This window comes from Pezoporus flaviventris, unplaced genomic scaffold, assembly GCF_033815535.1.
Source record: "Pezoporus flaviventris isolate CSIRO_AGI_PZ_B2104156 unplaced genomic scaffold, CSIRO_AGI_Pfla_v1 ptg000047l, whole genome shotgun sequence".
NCBI lineage: Eukaryota > Metazoa > Chordata > Aves > Psittaciformes > Psittacidae > Pezoporus > Pezoporus flaviventris.
Genome location: NW_026892595.1, coordinates 12,135,610 through 12,154,118, shown reverse-complemented (window position 1 = coordinate 12,154,118; position 18,509 = coordinate 12,135,610). Strand labels below are relative to the sequence as shown.

Below are 18,509 nucleotides of genomic sequence, written 5' to 3'. Positions count from 1 at the left end.
CATGAACTTAAAAACTGACAAACTAAAACAGAACAAAATTTTAGCAAGACAAGTACTTGTTTACAAGAACAATTAGTAGAAAAGAGATGCTACATTAAAGAGAAAGGACAATTATGGACATATTCCAGTGCAACTAGTGAAGATCTCTCCTCCTTCAGCCTGAGTTATAACATAATTGAATGCTTTTAGCTCATTATCTACACAGTTTTCCTTTGGTCTCTTAATAGAAACTCTCTTCTGACGTACTTCAGCTATTCAGAATTTGTGCACCCCAGCTCTCATGCTCAGACTGCTCTGATTTATGAGTTTCTGCTTTATTTCTAGCTGCCTTCTAGATTTAGTCTGCAAATTTTTCTCCCATTGGAAACCCAGACAATAAAACAACTGAGCAGTCTTCACTAGGCAACAGGAACTGCAAAAACCATACCTTCTCCCACCCTTCAGACATTCAGATAGCAATCAGACCGTTAAACTGGAGGTCACAACTAAAACACTTTGGGCTCTAAGGTACTGATGTCATCAGTAATGCATCAGTCCAGGTTTTGCAAAAGCACGATAATATTTAGCTGCTCAGGCAACGTGTCATTGTGTTATAAAATGTGTTCCAGGTGAGCTGTTGAATTGCACTTCTAGGACATGCTACAACTTGCACTCAAGCCTAGAGATCTTCAGAAGGCAGCTTAACTGGCTTCTTTCCATATCTGCTGCACCAAGATATTCTTACATGGCACAGGGCTTGTATGTGATGGAGGAAGCTGGATATACAAGACTGAGTTTAAACGTTTCGACCTAAAAATGCATACTATTACTAAAAGTTAAACTGAGAGAAAAAAGGGAAAAAAAAAAAAATTAGATGTTTGACGTATTTTTAGGATTGCGGATTTTATAACTAAGGAACATTTCTTCATTCTGTATCTTTGCTAAAGAGCTCAGTAAGTGAATATTTATGTTTAGTTTGTTTGAGCCAGAGCATGGCAAATGAAATTTATTTATTTCATTTCATTATATTTCCTGAGAGTAAACTCAGGTGTGTCATTTAGGCTTTTCAGTGTGGTTAGTATTTGATCTTTCTCACTGTAGTAGACTCATATGAGTACTATTATTTTTGAAAAAGCTTTGCTTAAAAAATAGATGTAGATTTCTTTTTGTCTTAGAGTTTCTTTGTCCACCCTCGAGAAAATAGGTTCTCAATTTTAACTTGGCTTTGGAAAAGGAAGATTGTGTGTAGGCATTGATATATCCATGTTCCGATTATCAGTATCCTGTTACAACAGTTTTCCTTGTCAGCTCATATATGTATGTTGGAGGCTTAAACCATCTGGTTATCACTGCAATAATCATTCTAATGCATACTGTATTGTTCCAATTTTCTGGAGAGGAACAAAGCAGTCTTAATGGTATTGCAATAGAAGGAGCATCTGTCAATGCATCCAGGCATAGGTCTCTTCTTATTCACCATGGGGATTTCCCATCTGAAGAGATTAATTGAAAGTTTCCTTTTAAGCTGATCTGCTAGCATGTTTTGTAGACTAATAAGCATAGAATTGCTCGAGCAACATGGGGAAGTATGCACCATTTCTGGCAGCATTAGTATACCAGTACTGCAATAGTGGAGGAGTTAAAAATACCTGGTAAGACTATCTCCAGTAAAAACATGGTTTTTATTTCTTTTCACAGAGTGAATGCACTTGAGACTGAAGCTTTTATTCTTTATGATATTGTTTTTAGACTTCCCTTGCCCTGCCTGTAGTATAGCGGCAATAACTTTTGTATGAAGAGGCACTTAGTGTCCATCTTGCCTTCAGCTCCCCTTATCCTTGAGAATTTCTGCTAACCTTAAATACAGCAAAGCACAATGTTAGGGTACATTGAATGTGTCACAGATTGGGAACATCTTAAAGTGTATTGAGTGACTGACAAATTATCAAACTTTTATAATGAGAAAAAATAAAGTGCCATCAAACAGAACAAAGATGATGCTTCAGTGCTCTGGAATGGATAGAGACAATAATCTTGAACACTGCTAGGCTTCTTTGTTATTTATCTTTTTGATTCTTTATGGTTCTAAGGATTAATATTACTGAGTCTGCTTACTGGACAGGAATTCTCTTGTGTTTATATGTGGAAATGGACAAGGTAAAAACAAACTGGGGAGGTTTTGGTGGTTAGAAAGCCTTCATCAGCCCATTGTCATGGGAGAAGCTTAAAAGGTTAACGGTTTCTTCTCAGTCCCTTTTTCAAATGAACTCAAGCTGTTGTTTTTTAAACCTCCTGTTGCACAGAATGCAAATTAATATGTCAAGGTACTTGAGAGGCTTGCAAAACAAAAAATGCAAGTGTTTGCACTCAGTTATAGGAAAAAAAAGACTATTTACAACGAAAGAGCTGTTAATGTGTAGTAGTTTTTAAGTCTTTTTTTTTCCAGAGCTTCAACTTCTGAAAATCTTTAGAAATTCTTGGACTATCCAAAGCTTTGCTTTTGAAATGAGATGCATTTTTCACATGCCTGTGCTGACAAGTCATTACTACCATGCATCATCAACTGTTATGAGTGCATTTTACTCTGTCCTTGGGTAACACTGGTGAGATATTAGAGGAAAGATGCTCTTGTTAACAATTTTTTTTTTTTTTTTTTTTTTTGTTGAGGACACACACAATTCAGTCTTCCAGTAATGTCAACTCAGAGCAAGAATGACAATGGAGTAACTGTTGTAGGAAAAGCCTCAGAGAACTAAATTATCTGGAGAGCCCCTATCCCTGGGATGTCAAACTCTTAGCCTGCTGATTAATTGCTCTGGTCTCTATACCAAATTATGGTTGTACAGGAGCTCTAGCTTTGATTTAGGAACAGATATGCTTCCAGATATGTGAATGTAAATAAGACCTTTAAAAATATTTTGAAACAGATCTTTAGGAGTCTATTAATGATATTTTTGATAATTGTAAACTATCCCATTCATTTGATTGGATGTAGATTTGGAAAACAGAGACAATGTTTTCCAACATTAAATACCATTAAATATAATAAGCTTAAAAAACACTAGTTTAACAACTTTTGGAAAATACTTATCACCAATCTGTTTCCTGGCATTCTAAACCATGAATTATCTTTCTCACAATGCCAATACAAAATAAGAACTGAAGTTTAAGTTATGAGAATTAAGTGCTAAATGCTTATGAAGACAGTCATAAGTAGAATAATCCTATATACAATCATATATTTGAAATTTTCTAGAAATTCTGATCTTATTCATCTTTATCAGTTTAATTACCATACTTAATTTATTTCCAGTAAACAAAGATTAATTTAAAGAACCAGCTTCAGGAAGATTTAGATCTGAATGAGAAATTTGAGATTTTCATCTCTATTTTATAACTAATATAGGCATATATAAATGTTTATCTGTTATAAATTCTCAGAATTATATAAGCAAATTAAGGTCTGCAACTGCAGTTTGATTTTTTAAAACTAAAATGTACTATTGCTAATATGTAATTTAGCCTCCTCTATAACACTAACTGTGGTTTCGTGTAGAGTTTTCTTCTACTTATCAAATAATTTTAAGTTAAATTAAAGCATATCTCTTAAGGGAGAAAAAAAAGAATTGCTCTATTAAAAGCTTTTAACTAACAGAGAACTTGTCATTGTCTGTTATCTTTTTATATTTTCGCTGGTTAAATACTCAATCATTTTATTTTAATTTGAACTTCACCAACTTCAGTTTACCAGCATGTAGTGTTGGGGTTTTTTCTACTAAATGAGAGTTTTCTGCTATCAGTGTTTGTCTTCCTGCAGGTAATTGCAGACCATGATCAAGCATTTCTTAAGTTTGTCTCTTATAAATTACATTAATTGATCTCCATTTGGTCACTCAATGTAAGTGTGTTATCAGCTATTTCATTTAGGAGTCTTTAGTGGCTAATTTAAGCAAATAAATAGAACTAAATTAGTTTTCATTGAGTGAAAATGAAATTATTGCCTACTTAGAGGTAAGTCCAAACACATAGTGAGAACTTGTAATGGATTTTAATGGAAAAGTAATAAGTGGTATTTTAAATAAATACATAAAAATTAGCTATTGCCTTCATAAAGTGAAGGATGAGGGATTCTCATCCTGAAATGAAAGGCAAACTAAATATTGTGAACTGATAAAAAATTTGAGTGACAGAAAAGCCCTTCAAGCATAAGTTGTTTCTGAACAGAGATGTAGGAAGATCATCTGAATACCTTACGACCTTTTAAGACATAGTGGAAGAAATCAAGTCCTTCTCAAATATCTCCATCTGGTAAAGTGGGAGAAAAGAATAAATAAAAGAGTGCTTGCCCTTTATCTTATCATACATTAATGGAATTACTTGATTCGACAGGATTCAAAATTTTATATTCATTTATTTTCAGAAAGGAACTAAACAAGCAATAGTTATTGCTATATATAGAGTAATATGAGAGTTAGCTACTTTATAGAGAAGTCCTGTTGTGACATGGGTTATGGTTTCAAAGATTAAAGAATAATTTTTTTCCCTTCTGGAATTACTTCTTTGAAAGCATAAAAATTCTTATCCTTTAGAGTTTGAAAGTTTACATTAATAACACAGATGTTATTTCTTAATATGAATATTTTCTGCAATTTTTATTGTTCTTCTGCCTCAATGCTGCAACCTATATACTATGTTATCTTTATTACTATGCAAAGCTCATTGATCTAGAAGAGAAACTGTATTTCAGCTCTGCTAAAAAACATGCTTTTTCTTGATGTTTGCAAGTATATTTTTTTTTCAAAATACGTTTAAGTTATAAAATAAGTGATTAATCTTGGTCATACAACTATATGTTTTAAAATACAAATATAAATGTGAAATCTGTTTGTTTTTTTTTTCTCGGGGTATATAGAAAGGAGGGTAATTGGTGCAGCTGTTTTCTTCTGTGGTATAAATCTTTCGCAATTCAGAGATTATTGATCCAAAAGATGCTAGGAGCTCCTTTGGGTCCATTGCAGCCTAATGTGTTGATGCAGTTACCACACAGGCCTAAAAGTCTGCCTGTTAATAATCTTTAAGAAACACTACTTGGAGGAAGTTACTGAACCTTCCTAAGACGTTCCTCTCAGTTAAATATCTCTATTATACCCACACGCATCAATACAACAGAGTGTTTGGAATGTTATGATTGAGATAAAGTAGGAAGGAAAGGATGAGAGCTAAAAACCATCCCTTTTCTTACAGGGTTGGGGGTTTTGTTCATTTTTGTTTCTTTTTGGTTTAGTTTTTATGGTTATAAAGTCTTAGAAATATGTTATTCAAAGAGGAAACATACTATGGAAGTACATCCTGAAACAAGTCAAGTCACAGACTTAGTGTAATATCATTCATTACACATGCTTGAAGAGATTCATTCATGTCAGGATTCACGTTGGTGGGGTTTTTGTTGTGATTTTTTGGTGGTTTTTTTTTCTCAAAAACCAAAAGACTTCCACTTTTCAACTCCATTTTTTTCTAAACTGAAATTGGAAGCAATGCTTCTGTTTACAAAAGGATCTCAAAATGCAATAGTTATTGCAATTTTTGATCATGATGAACAGTAAAGAAACGTATTTCCAAGCATGGACTGCAAAGTGGGGTTAGTACTTGTTTTCTTTTGTTAACATGTAGTGATTCAAGGCTTGTTTTTACTTTTAACCAAAGCCTACAACAAAGGGGTGTAGCAATGTTTTTTCACTTAGTTTGAGGCATTTGTAACTTAGCGTCTGGCAGAACAAAGTCCTAGGTATGGAGGTTGCCAACACAATTGAATACTCCATCTCTTATTTTCTTTTTGTTAATAGATCAATTATTCTGACCCTTTAATGAAACCCAGACTTACGTGAATTTCATTTAGCTCTGTCAGGTCCTCTAAGGTAATGATAATAAGAAATTGTTTTAGTAGGATGTGATTTTCAGTATTAATTAACTCAGATTGTTCCCATACTTGTGCAACTTTCATTCCTCTGCATATTTTAATTTTATGCCTGAGGAGCTAATATAGTAATACTCCTATTTTCAAATAAAATTATGCTTGTGCATTTATTTCTGGCAAAGCAGGATGGCCAAAAGAAATAGGGAGGGTTCATTTCAAAGTTTTGTGTCTTCCTTCATGATTAGAGACTGTACTGAAGGGGCTGCTTTTTATCCAGAGCCCTGCAGAAACTGATCTGAAATGAAAACATGAAGCTTGGAAATGGATCCTGTAAAATGGGTCATACAACTTTTACGCTGTGCAATAGAAGAATTAGCCCTCAGTAGTGACAGGAATACTGCACAGAAAGGAAGGACAGCATCAACCCACTGAACTCATCTAAAAAAAAAAAAAAAAAGAAAATCCATTAAAAGGCAAACCTCTGCAGTGAAAATAGAAAAGCTTTTTCTCTTTTTCTTCCAAATTGGGGCTACTAAACTAAGCTCAACTTTGCAGCAAAAATGAAATGGTTTAATCCCACAACATGAAAGGAGAATGTCAGCAATTAAGTCAGACTAGAAAGCTTTGTTAGTGAAGGAATGCTTGGCTGGAACTTGCCCTCAGAGGCTTTACAAGAGAAGCAGTCATTTATTTAGACAATCTCTTGACAAAACACAAAAGAAATAAACTGATAATGGATTGGCACTTCAGGGGAACCAAAGGCTTTTATTAAAATTGCTCTGGACCACCCTCCTCCTCCTAAATATCAAACACTCAAGAGATGTAACCTTCCAGTAACCTTGCTGGGATGCATGGCAGTGTGATTCACCAGGACACCCTCATTCTTCTCTTTTCAGGCTCCTGCTCACATGGCTATTTGCAATGTCAGAATGGCAAGTGTTACAGACCAGAACAAAGCTGTGATTTTGAAGACAACTGTGGGGATAATACAGATGAGAGTGAATGTGGAACTTCCTGCACCTTTGAGAACGGCAGATGTGGCTGGCAAAATTCCCTGGCAGACAGTTTTAACTGGGTACTAGGTGTCAGCTCGTCTCAAAATCTTAGACCTCCCAGGGACCATACGTTTGGAAATAGAACCGGTATGTTGTCAATTCACAAACAAGATATAATTGTCATCATGGAGCTCCTCATACTGCCCTTCACAGGCAGCAGGGGGATTCTAACATGTCAAATCACAGTGTCATTTTTAATGAAATAGATGTGTAACAATATCAAAATATCAATTACTGCTGTAAAATTATTTTAAGTTAGGAAAATCTGATTCTCAGTTGTTTCTCCTTTAAGTGTTGCTGTATGACTCAAGCAACATAATTTGTTGCTTGTCAGAAGAGAGGTATTTGGTCCAGCTGCAGCTTGAAAAGATGAGTTAGCTCAGCTGTGAGATTTACTGGGTCCTGCTCCTCCAGAGTTTGAACTTGTTACCAGGAAGCTTTAAGTTACTCATAGTGACTATTCATAGTCTAATTCTAGGTAATTTTAAGTAAATAAATGTAAATAAATACACCTTCTTTGCTAGTGGTAGTACAGCTTCTGCTTTATTTTGGCCAAACCACCCAGTTATCTGTCCTTTTTCTTTCTGCAAGCTCCATGTGTTCATGTCTTTGAAAGTCCCATAGCTCAGAATTGATCTTAAATTGAAATATTCCACAGGAGAGCTGCACAAAGGTGTGTGATTTGTGTTTAGTAGTTGTTGAATGTTTACACAAGCTGCTGAAGGACAAAACCAAATAAAAGCAAAGTTTACTTGAAGATATGTAGAAACTCAGAGGCTAGTGAAAGCTTGCCAAAGTGGCTGAGGGTGGAACAGGCAAGAATAATCACAAAGATTAAGTGTTTCTATATTTTTAAATTTTGAGACAGTCCAGTCAGGTTGCATTTCACTTATCTCAAAGTAAAATGCAGTAGAAGAGAACTGCTTTCCAATGTGTCCCTCTCTTTCATTTGGCTTTTAAAATAGCCAGTTCTGTTAGAACACAAATTTATCTATCTTTGTGGTATATATGTTGAATCCCTTAGTAGTTGTTATAACATACAATTTACAATTGTATTTTGTATGTTATATCCCACATATGAATAAGTTTACTGCTGATCTAATTCTCAAATGTAGAAATCTACCCTATAATCTGAAAGTTAAGTGTTATTGTTGTGGTGAGTAATCACATAGGTCAGATTTCTTCCTGGAGAGCTGTTTTATAGTCTTGAAATTGTGTTCTCAAATATTTGGAATTAATTTCACTTTTTTATAATTTTCATGTGGTCAGTTTTTTAACAGGGAAGGTGGTATGTGGCTATACTCTTAGAATTGGTAGCAGTTAATAATTTTGTTCATCATGAGAAAACCAAAACAAAATTCAGCTTAGTTATTAAAATTTTGTCATATATGGTAAAGAATACTGCAGTATTCAGTGACTGGTCCTTTTGCAATGACAAATTTCAGCACTTACTTGCAAAGCCACAGCTTTTGATCTTAGATGAAACACTCAACTCTAACTCCCCTATTAGCACCTCTGTTTTCAACATTAAAATGTTGAAAATTTTCTCATGAATAGAATTGCATCATTCTGTTTTGAATTAAACTGTTTGTTGTTTTAATCTCCGAGCCAAGCTTGACTAGCTGTGACCAGTTCACTGTCCCACAGTGCTAGTCACAGTCTTCAGGTCAAGGGGCTTTCCAGAGGGTCCTTGTCTGCCACCTTAATCAGTCAAGTTTCTTTTCAAAGAAGACTGTGAAAGTTTTTTGGGTTAGGTTGCTTTGGTCTGGGATTGGCTTGGTTTCCAACAAAAGTCATTTGCCTAATATTAAATAGGCATTAACAAACATTGACATGCCCAGCACTTAATCCAGTCTAACCATGTCTTCCTAGCGGACATTGAGGCAATATTATGGCTTGATATCTCATAGTGTTTATGTCCGTGGCTTGTTTAACACAAAAAAATAGCAGATGTAGAAAATAGAAGTTCATTTGTATTTTCTAATTTTTACTTTTTTTAAAATTATTATGATTATGTCCCTACACTTGTTAAATGTATGCTTGACCTCAGGGAAAAAGCAAATTTCTCATCCCAGAATATTATGGCAGGCATCTACAGTTGTAACTTAGCCAGATAAGTGAACTTTGCCTCTAATGAAGTAATTTTTTTTTTTGTCTAATACCTTAGACAATGTGCAATTATAATTTAAGTGTGTTATTTATGCTACACTTACTTTTATGTGAACTACACACTTGTTTTTTGTGCAAAGGAAAAAATGAGTTTAAAAACTTGCATATTTTATTATATTTCTGATTAAAAATAAAAAACTCAAGGATCATAACACTGCTTGAAAATATTAACTATGGGCATCTATTATTGCAGTTTCCTCCAACTGCATAATTTAAATGTAAGTTAATATTCATACATTTAAAAGTACAGATCACCAAAGGCAATATGAATCATTAGGGACACCTAATGATTTATAGATACATGAATGCTTTTTGCCTGTGTCACAAGTTTTTGTGTAGTGTGACTCACTGTTTTGAAGGTTATCTTTCAGAGGTTTTATCCTGAAATTTACCACAGTGTGGCTATTGTATGATGCACTGTCAAAGTAGCAGCTAATGCTGTTGGGAAAGGACTTGTAATCAAGCTAGAAATATAGAAGTGTTCTCCTCCTTCTCTGCAGGCTCGTCCAAATCCTTAGCTGCTCCCAGTTTATTCCTTATAAGTACACAAGGGATGTGATCTGGTTATTTTTACCCTAAATCAAGGTTCACAAGTATAGGACCTATATTTGAAGTATGCTTCATATGTCTCTGCGTTTACTTTGCTGAGTTTTGGAATCTAATCTGAAAGTCTAAAATGATTTTTCAGTAATACATCATTTAATTTCAGGACAATTCCTGTATCTTGAGGCTACTGCAGTAGGCCCGAAAAATGAAAAAGCCCATGTGAAGAGTTCCAGATGGAAAGAATCAAGTGGGACTTGTGTGATGAGCTTCTGGTACTTCAAGTCACCAAAAGCCATGGGACGCATTCAGGTTCTGATTAAGGTAATAAAAAACCCTTTTTCTTTGAATATCTGATATCTGTAAAGGTGTATGTGCTCCAGCAGAGTGCTTTGGCACTCTGTCATTCTCTTATTCAGCTTTTAGTCTGAAAGAGCTCCCATGTGCCTCCTAGTTTTATTATTCCAGTGTCTTAAAAATACTTTTACTATTTCTTTTCCAAAATAGGATCCTCTGAAAAGACACAGAAAACATTTTTAAGGCCTCTTTCCATTTTCCCTCTTCACATATAGTACTTTATCTTTGATATTCTCCAAGTGAGAGCTATTTTCATGTTTTGCTGCTACTCCTATTGGTAGAAATCAGTAACACAACCCTATTGCTCTGATGGGATGACATCCACCAAAAAAATTAATTACCAACAGGCATACAGTGAGAATAAAATGAAAAAGTATTATTTAATTGAATTATTTCTATTTTTACATAGACAGGTGCAGAATATAGAATCAATTTTCTTTAAAAGTGATATTTTCTTCACTAAACATGAGATGACAAAAAAATTATTTAAACCTCCTTACTGTTTAGCTATTTACTTGTATTGAGTTACAAATAAAACTGATAAGTTCTTTGAAAATTGGCTGTTCCATTTGTTTGTTAAAATGAAAAAGGATTAAATGATTGTAAAAGCATGTTTTAAATGATAATATGATTCTAAGTAAAATGTAGAGATTAATGATTTTTTATGAAAAGCATATATTACTTATACAGCAGTTTTTCCTGGAAGAGCTCAAATCCATAGAGGATGCAAGTAGATTAATAGAAAAAAAAAAAAAAGAAAAAAAGAAAAATTTTGAAAATAACTTTTCTTATGCAATCTCTGAAAAATTCAAAACAAAAATTACTTACAATTAATGATGTGCAAAATTAAAAATTTATTTTGACTCAAACTTCAACTTCTGTTCTCCTTGCCTTACTCAAAGGTGTATCTTATAACACTCAGAGGTTTTATTTAGGAGCATTTTAGCTTTACTTAATTTTTATTGCAAAATTAATTTTAACTTGCATACAAACTGATGGAAAATAAATAGCAGCTGCATTAGATATGTGTGAGTAGTTTGCACTTAAATTATCACTGTTGATTGCATACAGTAATTATCACATTAAGTATGCTGCAACATGGACAGTTGCATTAAAACCAGAAAAATAATTATCTCTTATTTTCTTACATACAGTGAAATTAAGAGTACACATTTAAATACTTCTGTGAAACAGGAGACAAAAAGTAAAATAAAAGAAAATTAAACAAAAAAAAACCACCTAAAATTAGTTTCAAAGAGACATTTATTCCCTGTTGGGATATTGTCTCTGAAAAGTTCAAATCCAGTAGTTCTTAATTATTAATTATCCTTGACTATTTTTGCTACCCTTAGGATGGACAAAAGGGTTAATTTTTTTATTATTTTTTACATAATTGCCCTGAGCAGAGTTTTACTAGATAGTTATCCCTGTTGATAAGAGCCTGCAAAGATTCTTTTTTTCTGTGCTATCATGTTTCTAACATTTGAAACATAATGTGCAAGTATATAATTTTCATGGAATGTTCTGGATCACACAGACATTTCCTTTCTCTAGGTTTTGGGAATATTCTTTATGTTTTTTCTTTCTTTCATACTTATTACAGTGAAACATTGTTATTTTCTTATTTTCATTTGATTTTACCATCCTAATAAGTATCACAGTATCACAGTATGCTAGAGATTGGAAGGGACCTCCAAAGATCATCTAGTCCAATCCCCCTGCCGGAGCAGGAACACCTAGATAAAGTTACACAGGAATGTGTCCAGGCGGGTTTTGAATGTCTCCAGGGAAGGAGACTCCACAACCTCCCTGGGCAGCCTGTTCCAGTGTTCCGTCACCCTCACTGAGAAGAAGTTTCTTCTCAAGTTTAAGTGGAACCTCTTGTGTTCCAGCTTGTACCCATTACCCCTTGTCCTATCATTGTTTGCCACTGAGTAGAGCCTGGCTCCATCCTCGTGACACTCCCCCTTTATATATTTATAGACACTAATAAGGTCACCCCTCAGCCTCCTCTTCTCCAAACCATAGAGACCCAGCTCCCTCAGTCTTTCCTCATAAGGGAGATGCTCCACTCCCTTAATCATCTTTGTTGCCCTGCGCTGGACTCTCTCCAGCAGCTCCCTGTCCTTCTTGAACTGAGGGGCCCAGAACTGGACACAATATTCCAGATGCGGTCTCACCAGGGCAGAGTAGAGGGGAAGGAGGACCTCTCTCGACCTACTAACCACCGCCCTTCTAATACACCCCAGGATGCCATTGGCCTTCTTAGCCACAAGGGCACAGTGTTGGCTCATGGTCTTCCTGTCATCCACTAGGACCCCCAGGTCCCTCTCCCCTACACTGCTCTCTAACAGGTCGTTCCCCAACCTATACTGGAACCCGGGGTTGCTCCTGCCCAGATGCAGGACTCTACACTTTCCCTTGTTATATTTCACCAAGTTATTCCCTGCCCACCTCTCCAGCCTGTCCAGGTCTCTCTGCATGGCAGCACAGCCTTCTGGCGTGCCAGCCACTCCTCCCAGCTTAGTGTCATCAGCAAACTTGCTGATAGTACACTCAATTCCCTCATCTAAATCATTGATGAATATATTAAATAATACTGGTCCCAGCACTGACCCTTGAGGCACTCCACTAGTTACAGGCCTCCAACTAGACTCTGCCCCATAGACTACAACTCTCTGGCTTCTCTCCTTCAGCCAGTTCACAGTCCACCTCACTACCTGATCATCCAGACCACACTTCCTCAATTTAGCTGTGAGGATGCTGTGGGAGACTGTGTCAAATGCTTTGCTGAAGTCAAGGTAAACCACATCCACCGCTCTGCCATCATCCATCCACCGTGTTATTTCCTCATAAAAGGCTAAGAGATTGGTCAAGCATGATTTCCCCTTGGTGAAGCCATGTTGACTGCCCCTCATAACCCTCTTATCCTTGATATGCCTTAAGATGGTACCAAGGATAAGGTGTTCCATCACTTTCCCAAGGATGGAACTGGCTGACCAGTCTATAGTTACCCGGGTCCTCCTTCTTGCCCTTTTTGAAGACTGGAGTGACATTTGCTTTTCTCCAGTCCTCAGGCACCTCTCCCGTTTCCCAAGTCTTGGTAATGATGATGGAGAGTGGTCTAGCAATGACTTCCGCCAGTTCCCTCAGCACCCGCGGGTGCATCCCATCTGGACCCATGGATTTATGGATGTCCAGATTGCTCAACTGGTCTCTAACCCATTCCTCATTGACTAAGGCAAACGGCTCCGTTGACCTGACTTCATCTAAGGTCTCAGGGGTACAGGGCTCTTCAGGACTGCCTGCAGCAGAGTAGACAGAGACAAAGAAGGCATTCAGTAACTCTGCCATCTGTGTATCTTCTGTCACCAGGGCACCCATCCCGTTCATCAGTGGGCCTACATTGCCTCTGGTGTTAGTTTTGTCTGCCATGTATTTGAAAAAGCTCTTTTTGCTGTCCTTGACCCTTCTCGCCAGGTTTAATTCTAAGGAGGTGTCGTGGTTTAAACCCAGTCAGGTAATTCGATCGCTCACTTCCCCCCCTTTCTTGCCCTACCCCTGCTCCCGGAGGGACAGAGAGGAGAATCGAAAAGAATGCAAATCCCACGGGTTGTGATAAGAACAGTTTAGTAACTAAGGTATAACACAGATCACTACTGCTACCACCAGTGATAATAATGATAAAGGAAATAATAAGGGAAGAGAATACAACACCTCAGCTCCAGCCGACCGATAACTCGCCCCCCAAGCCCAACCAAGCTCCGACCAATACCTCCTCCAACCCCGCAGTCTCCCAGCCCTTCCGGCTAACTCCCAGTTACATCCTGGGCATGACATGCTGTGGTATGGAATACCTCTTTGGTCAGTTTGGGTCAGGTGTCCTGTCCCTGCTTCCTCCCAGCTTCCCTTCCTCCCTGGCAGAGCATGAGGCTCACAAAGTCCTTGGCCAAACCAAAACATCCTTGTTATCAGCTCTGTTCCTGAGCTGAAAGTCAAAACACTGCACTGCACCAGCTACCAAGAAGGAGAAAAAATGACTGCTACTGCTGAACCCAGGACATTATCCACCCCTTATTCCATACCATTCACGTCATGCTCAGTTCCCACATTTTCAATATACCATCACTCTTATCTTAGTGCATGGACCAGTCCCTATAAAGCTGCTGAGTCCATCTGGTCCATGATAGCAGGCTCCATCTCTTGTACCAGTCCTCCAGAGCAGGAGAGACTGTGTGCAGTGTTCACACTCGTGAATAATCTAGGCAATAGTGTCCATTGCTAAGTCCACCCCTCCATCATGAGTCCATCTCTATGTTGCATCTCTGCTCTGATGGCCTGAAGTGCCATGGGCCCACCAGGCTTAAAATAATTCACTGTCCCTTTCAGCAGTTTCTGCAGCTTGTTGCTGGGGACTTCATACAGCTGCCTTCCATCTCCGACGCTTCCAAAGCACTGGAGGGGCCCAGTGGACTAGATACTTGCCCATACTGTCCCACACACCCTGCCACTCATGACTGTCCAGACTTGGGGAAAATCTCTTGGTCCCCCTGCATCGTCGTCTAACCCCAGACAAGACCCAAACCTGACTCTGCTTAACTTTTGAGATCAGACAAAATGGTTGTGGGTAAAACACAGTCTGTGTGTGTGCCAACATGCTGATCCCCATCACAATCAGCAGGCAGGTCCCAAGGATACCCAAAGGCCATTCAAAACCTTCAGAACTCTCAGTTGATGCTGCCGTACTTGTCACTGGGGCTGGTGTAGCTGCTGTGCTTGCCGGCTCTCCCACCACCAGCTTCTCTTTTCCTGAGTCCAGCTCTTCCTCCTCTGCCTTGCTGGGCAATGCTGCGCGGTCTCCTGCATCCTCCTGGGGCTCGGCGGGCGGCTGCCGGGGAATGCTCTCGGCCGTCGCGGGGCTCGGCTCGGCCGCGGGGCTCGGCTCCTCCGCGGGGCTCGGCTCCTCCACCGCCTTATCCCGCTGCTCGGCAGCCCCTTCCTTCCTCTCCTCCACCGCCCCAACCTCCTCCACCGGCAGCCGTCCCCCCGCGGCCTCCGGCTCCGCTCCCGCCGCCGCTTGGTCCCCGGGGCCGCTCTCCTGAGCCGCTTCGGCTGCCGCCGGCTCCCGGGACCGCTCCCCCTCAGTTCCCCGCAGCCTCACAAAGATGGAGAGTAGGGAGAGGGCCAGGACGGTGAAGAGCAGCCGGACGGCCAGGTACAAGTCCACGGCCACGTCCGTCCCGCCCTGCTGCTGGAGCCCGCCCGTATTACAAGCCATTGCCATAAAGCACAGTGAGGCAAGAACCTTAGCCCAAGCCCCACACCTGATAAACACTAACACAGCAAATACCGGCTCTAAGTAAGTTACAACATTCTGAAGCTGTGAGGTCAACAAGAACAACTCTGAGAGCCAGTAAATCAGCATTGTGACGAGTGACTATTAATCCAGTCAGATCTGTCGTTATCTCAACCCTTCGTGCCCCACGTTGGGCGCCAAAAAGAACTGTCGTGGTTTAAACCCAGTCAGGTAATTCGATCGCTCACTTCCCCCCCTTTCTTGCCCTACCCCTGCTCCCGGAGGGACAGAGAGGAGAATCGAAAAGAATGCAAATCCCACGGGTTGTGATAAGAACAGTTTAGTAACTAAGGTATAACACAGATCACTACTGCTACCACCAGTGATAATAATGATAAAGGAAATAATAAGGGAAGAGAATACAACACCTCAGCTCCAGCCGACCGATAACTCGCCCCCCAAGCCCAACCAAGCTCCGACCAATACCTCCTCCAACCCCGCAGTCTCCCAGCCCTTCCGGCTAACTCCCAGTTACATCCTGGGCATGACATGCTGTGGTATGGAATACCTCTTTGGTCAGTTTGGGTCAGGTGTCCTGTCCCTGCTTCCTCCCAGCTTCCCTTCCTCCCTGGCAGAGCATGAGGCTCACAAAGTCCTTGGCCAAACCAAAACATCCTTGTTATCAGCTCTGTTCCTGAGCTGAAAGTCAAAACACTGCACTGCACCAGCTACCAAGAAGGAGAAAAAATGACTGCTACTGCTGAACCCAGGACAGGAGGCCTTAGTCATCCTAGCTGCCATTCCTCCCAAGTGGCCAGCCCCTCCTTCCATGACCTGTAAACTCTCCTCTTCCACTTGAGCATACCCAGCAATTCCCTATTTAGCCACGCAGGTCTCCTGGCCCTCTTCCTTGACTTCCTACGTGTCGGGATGCTCTGATCTTGAGCTCGGAAAAAGCTATTTGGATAAAACTAGTTAAAACTCTGCTACTGCAGTGAGATATTGAGATATTTCTAATCTTCTCTATGGCAATTTTAACAGAATACAATCCACTGTAGGAGATATTCTGAAGCTAAAGTGCTGCATAGTTAGTATTTGTGTTTCAGTGATGATGGTGGGCTTCCTCCCCGGCACTCAATACTGGTTTATTTTATGAGTGAGAAGAAACGGTGTTATTTTTAAACATGCTTCTAAAGATGCAAGCAAGAATTCTTGGGTGAAAGGAATGATACATTTATTGCTTCCTACTGCTGTTTACTTTCTGACATAAAGAAGAAGCAAATCTTAGGTATCAGTGGGAAAGGCGCAACAATCACAGGATTAAAAACATTTGTTGAAGATAAATTTTGTGTAATCTGTGTTAATTACCTTGCACATAGACATTGTCATTAAAAAGATAATTTAGGATTTAATACAGTGGGGGCTCTTTCAAGGTTCTGAAACAAGCCTCTAAAAATAAATATGTAGATGTATAAAGATGAAATCTGCCATTAGTAACTGTTTCTGCTGACTGTGACAAGGCCAATACACACATGATCTCATTAGGAAGTTCCAGTGGCCCTTACTCAGGCATTTAATTAATACCATCCAGTTACAAATGAGAAAAGACATAATGATATTCATGAGGAGAAGTCCTGGGTAGCTCACAGCAAGCAAAGCAGGGCCCTGTTGATACTGCTGCAGCAAGAGACTAATCTGACCAGGGCGACAGCAGCTGTAGCCAGCAGTCAGCATCCTCCACCTGCTCAGGGCTGATGTACCACAGGCACTGTTACCTGGTTGCTGCAGCTTCTCAGCAAAAGCTGGAAGCTGTCACAGTTCCCTGATATTAATGTTGTTTTTAGCTAGTCTAAGGTAGACTACTACCGTAGAAATGTGTATCTTCGTAGGTGCCACAGCTCAGGTACAGATGGCTTATGGTGGTTTTTGTAATTCCCTGGTTATTTTTAGAGGGGCAGCCTACTGACCCCAGCTATTAACGGGAAAACCTGCATCAGAGATGCTGTGGATGCCAACTGGTATCTTCTGGACATTTGTATTTCTGGGGTTGAGTAATTGAAAATGAAATTTTTACAAATCAATATCATTGACCCTACTTCTATGGGAAGTCACTCAAGAATAATGTCTGAGACAGCAACTTGCTCTCTACTTCACAGCTTAAAATAGACTGTATTTCTACATTGATTCTTCCCACTGGCTATATGAAAAACAATCAACTCACATTAATGCAGAAGTTACAGATTTCACTTGGTTCAGGTAGACTCAAAGCAGATTGTCTGACCTGCATGCAGCTAGAGGAAGAAACTAAATTTTCAAAGATTTCCTTGAATGTTTTACTTGAGAGTGTGAAGTACTGAAGCATGCAAAGCATACTCCAATCAGTGTAGAAAACATACAGATTTTTCACTTGCCCTCTTATAATAATTTCTTTTAGAGAAATCCTTTAAATCTAATGCAGAAGTGTAATGTTTCTGGTATCTGTCTAGAGGTGAGGTATATATATAACCACACCTAGCTATATGTTCAGTAGCTTACAATTATTTTTTTTTTTTTGCCTTTGTATCTTAGTTTTTGGTTGTTGTTTTTTTTTTGTTTGGTTTTTATTTCAGATAGTTTTCCTTTATTAAATCCAGCAAAATACACTTCAAGAAGAATTTGGTTCCACATAACACCACAGGGGTAATGGCCTTTATTTAGTGGGTATGAATGGCTCTCAAAAAGGACACAGTTTTAATCTCTTTACTCCCATTGTTGACCTGTAAATTATTATTAAAAGTTGTATTCGACTCAGTGAAATGTCTGATCTGAGTAATGATTGAGAGTAAGGGGTTATTACTTCAGTCCCAGCTGCTTTAAAGGAAATTAGTGGTGATATTATGAGCTACAGTTTAACTTGTCAAAAAAAAGAAAGGAAGATTAACTTTTGTGGCAGCTTTAGTTCCCAGAGCAAGATATTTCTTTATTTATCTGCTGAACTGAATACAGAATCTGAAACGGCACTTTCTGCCTCCTTAGGCATTGTTCAAACAGAGTTGTTGCAGGTCTGATTTTGACCCCATGACATAAGCATATCTCCAAGTAAATTGAGACTGAGACAACGATCAAACAGAAATAAGTCAGTTTTCAGTGGAAGCATTATTTCTCAAAAAAATGTTTACATGGAAGGGACAATACTGTGGATAAGGGCAGACACCAT

At 38.8% G+C, this 18,509-nt stretch overlaps 1 protein-coding gene across 1 annotated transcript in view; it reads left to right on the top strand.

Moving 5' to 3' along the window:
* The window catches only part of MALRD1 (MAM and LDL receptor class A domain containing 1), a 246,978-nt gene that overhangs the window by 117,971 nt on the left and 110,498 nt on the right, over positions 1 to 18,509 (top strand). The window contains exons 27-28 of the mRNA XM_061468304.1: positions 6,790 to 7,035; positions 9,827 to 9,984. Of these exons, the coding sequence (XP_061324288.1) occupies positions 6,790 to 7,035; positions 9,827 to 9,984 (404 nt within the window). The remainder of the gene's footprint in view (positions 1 to 6,789; positions 7,036 to 9,826; positions 9,985 to 18,509) is intronic.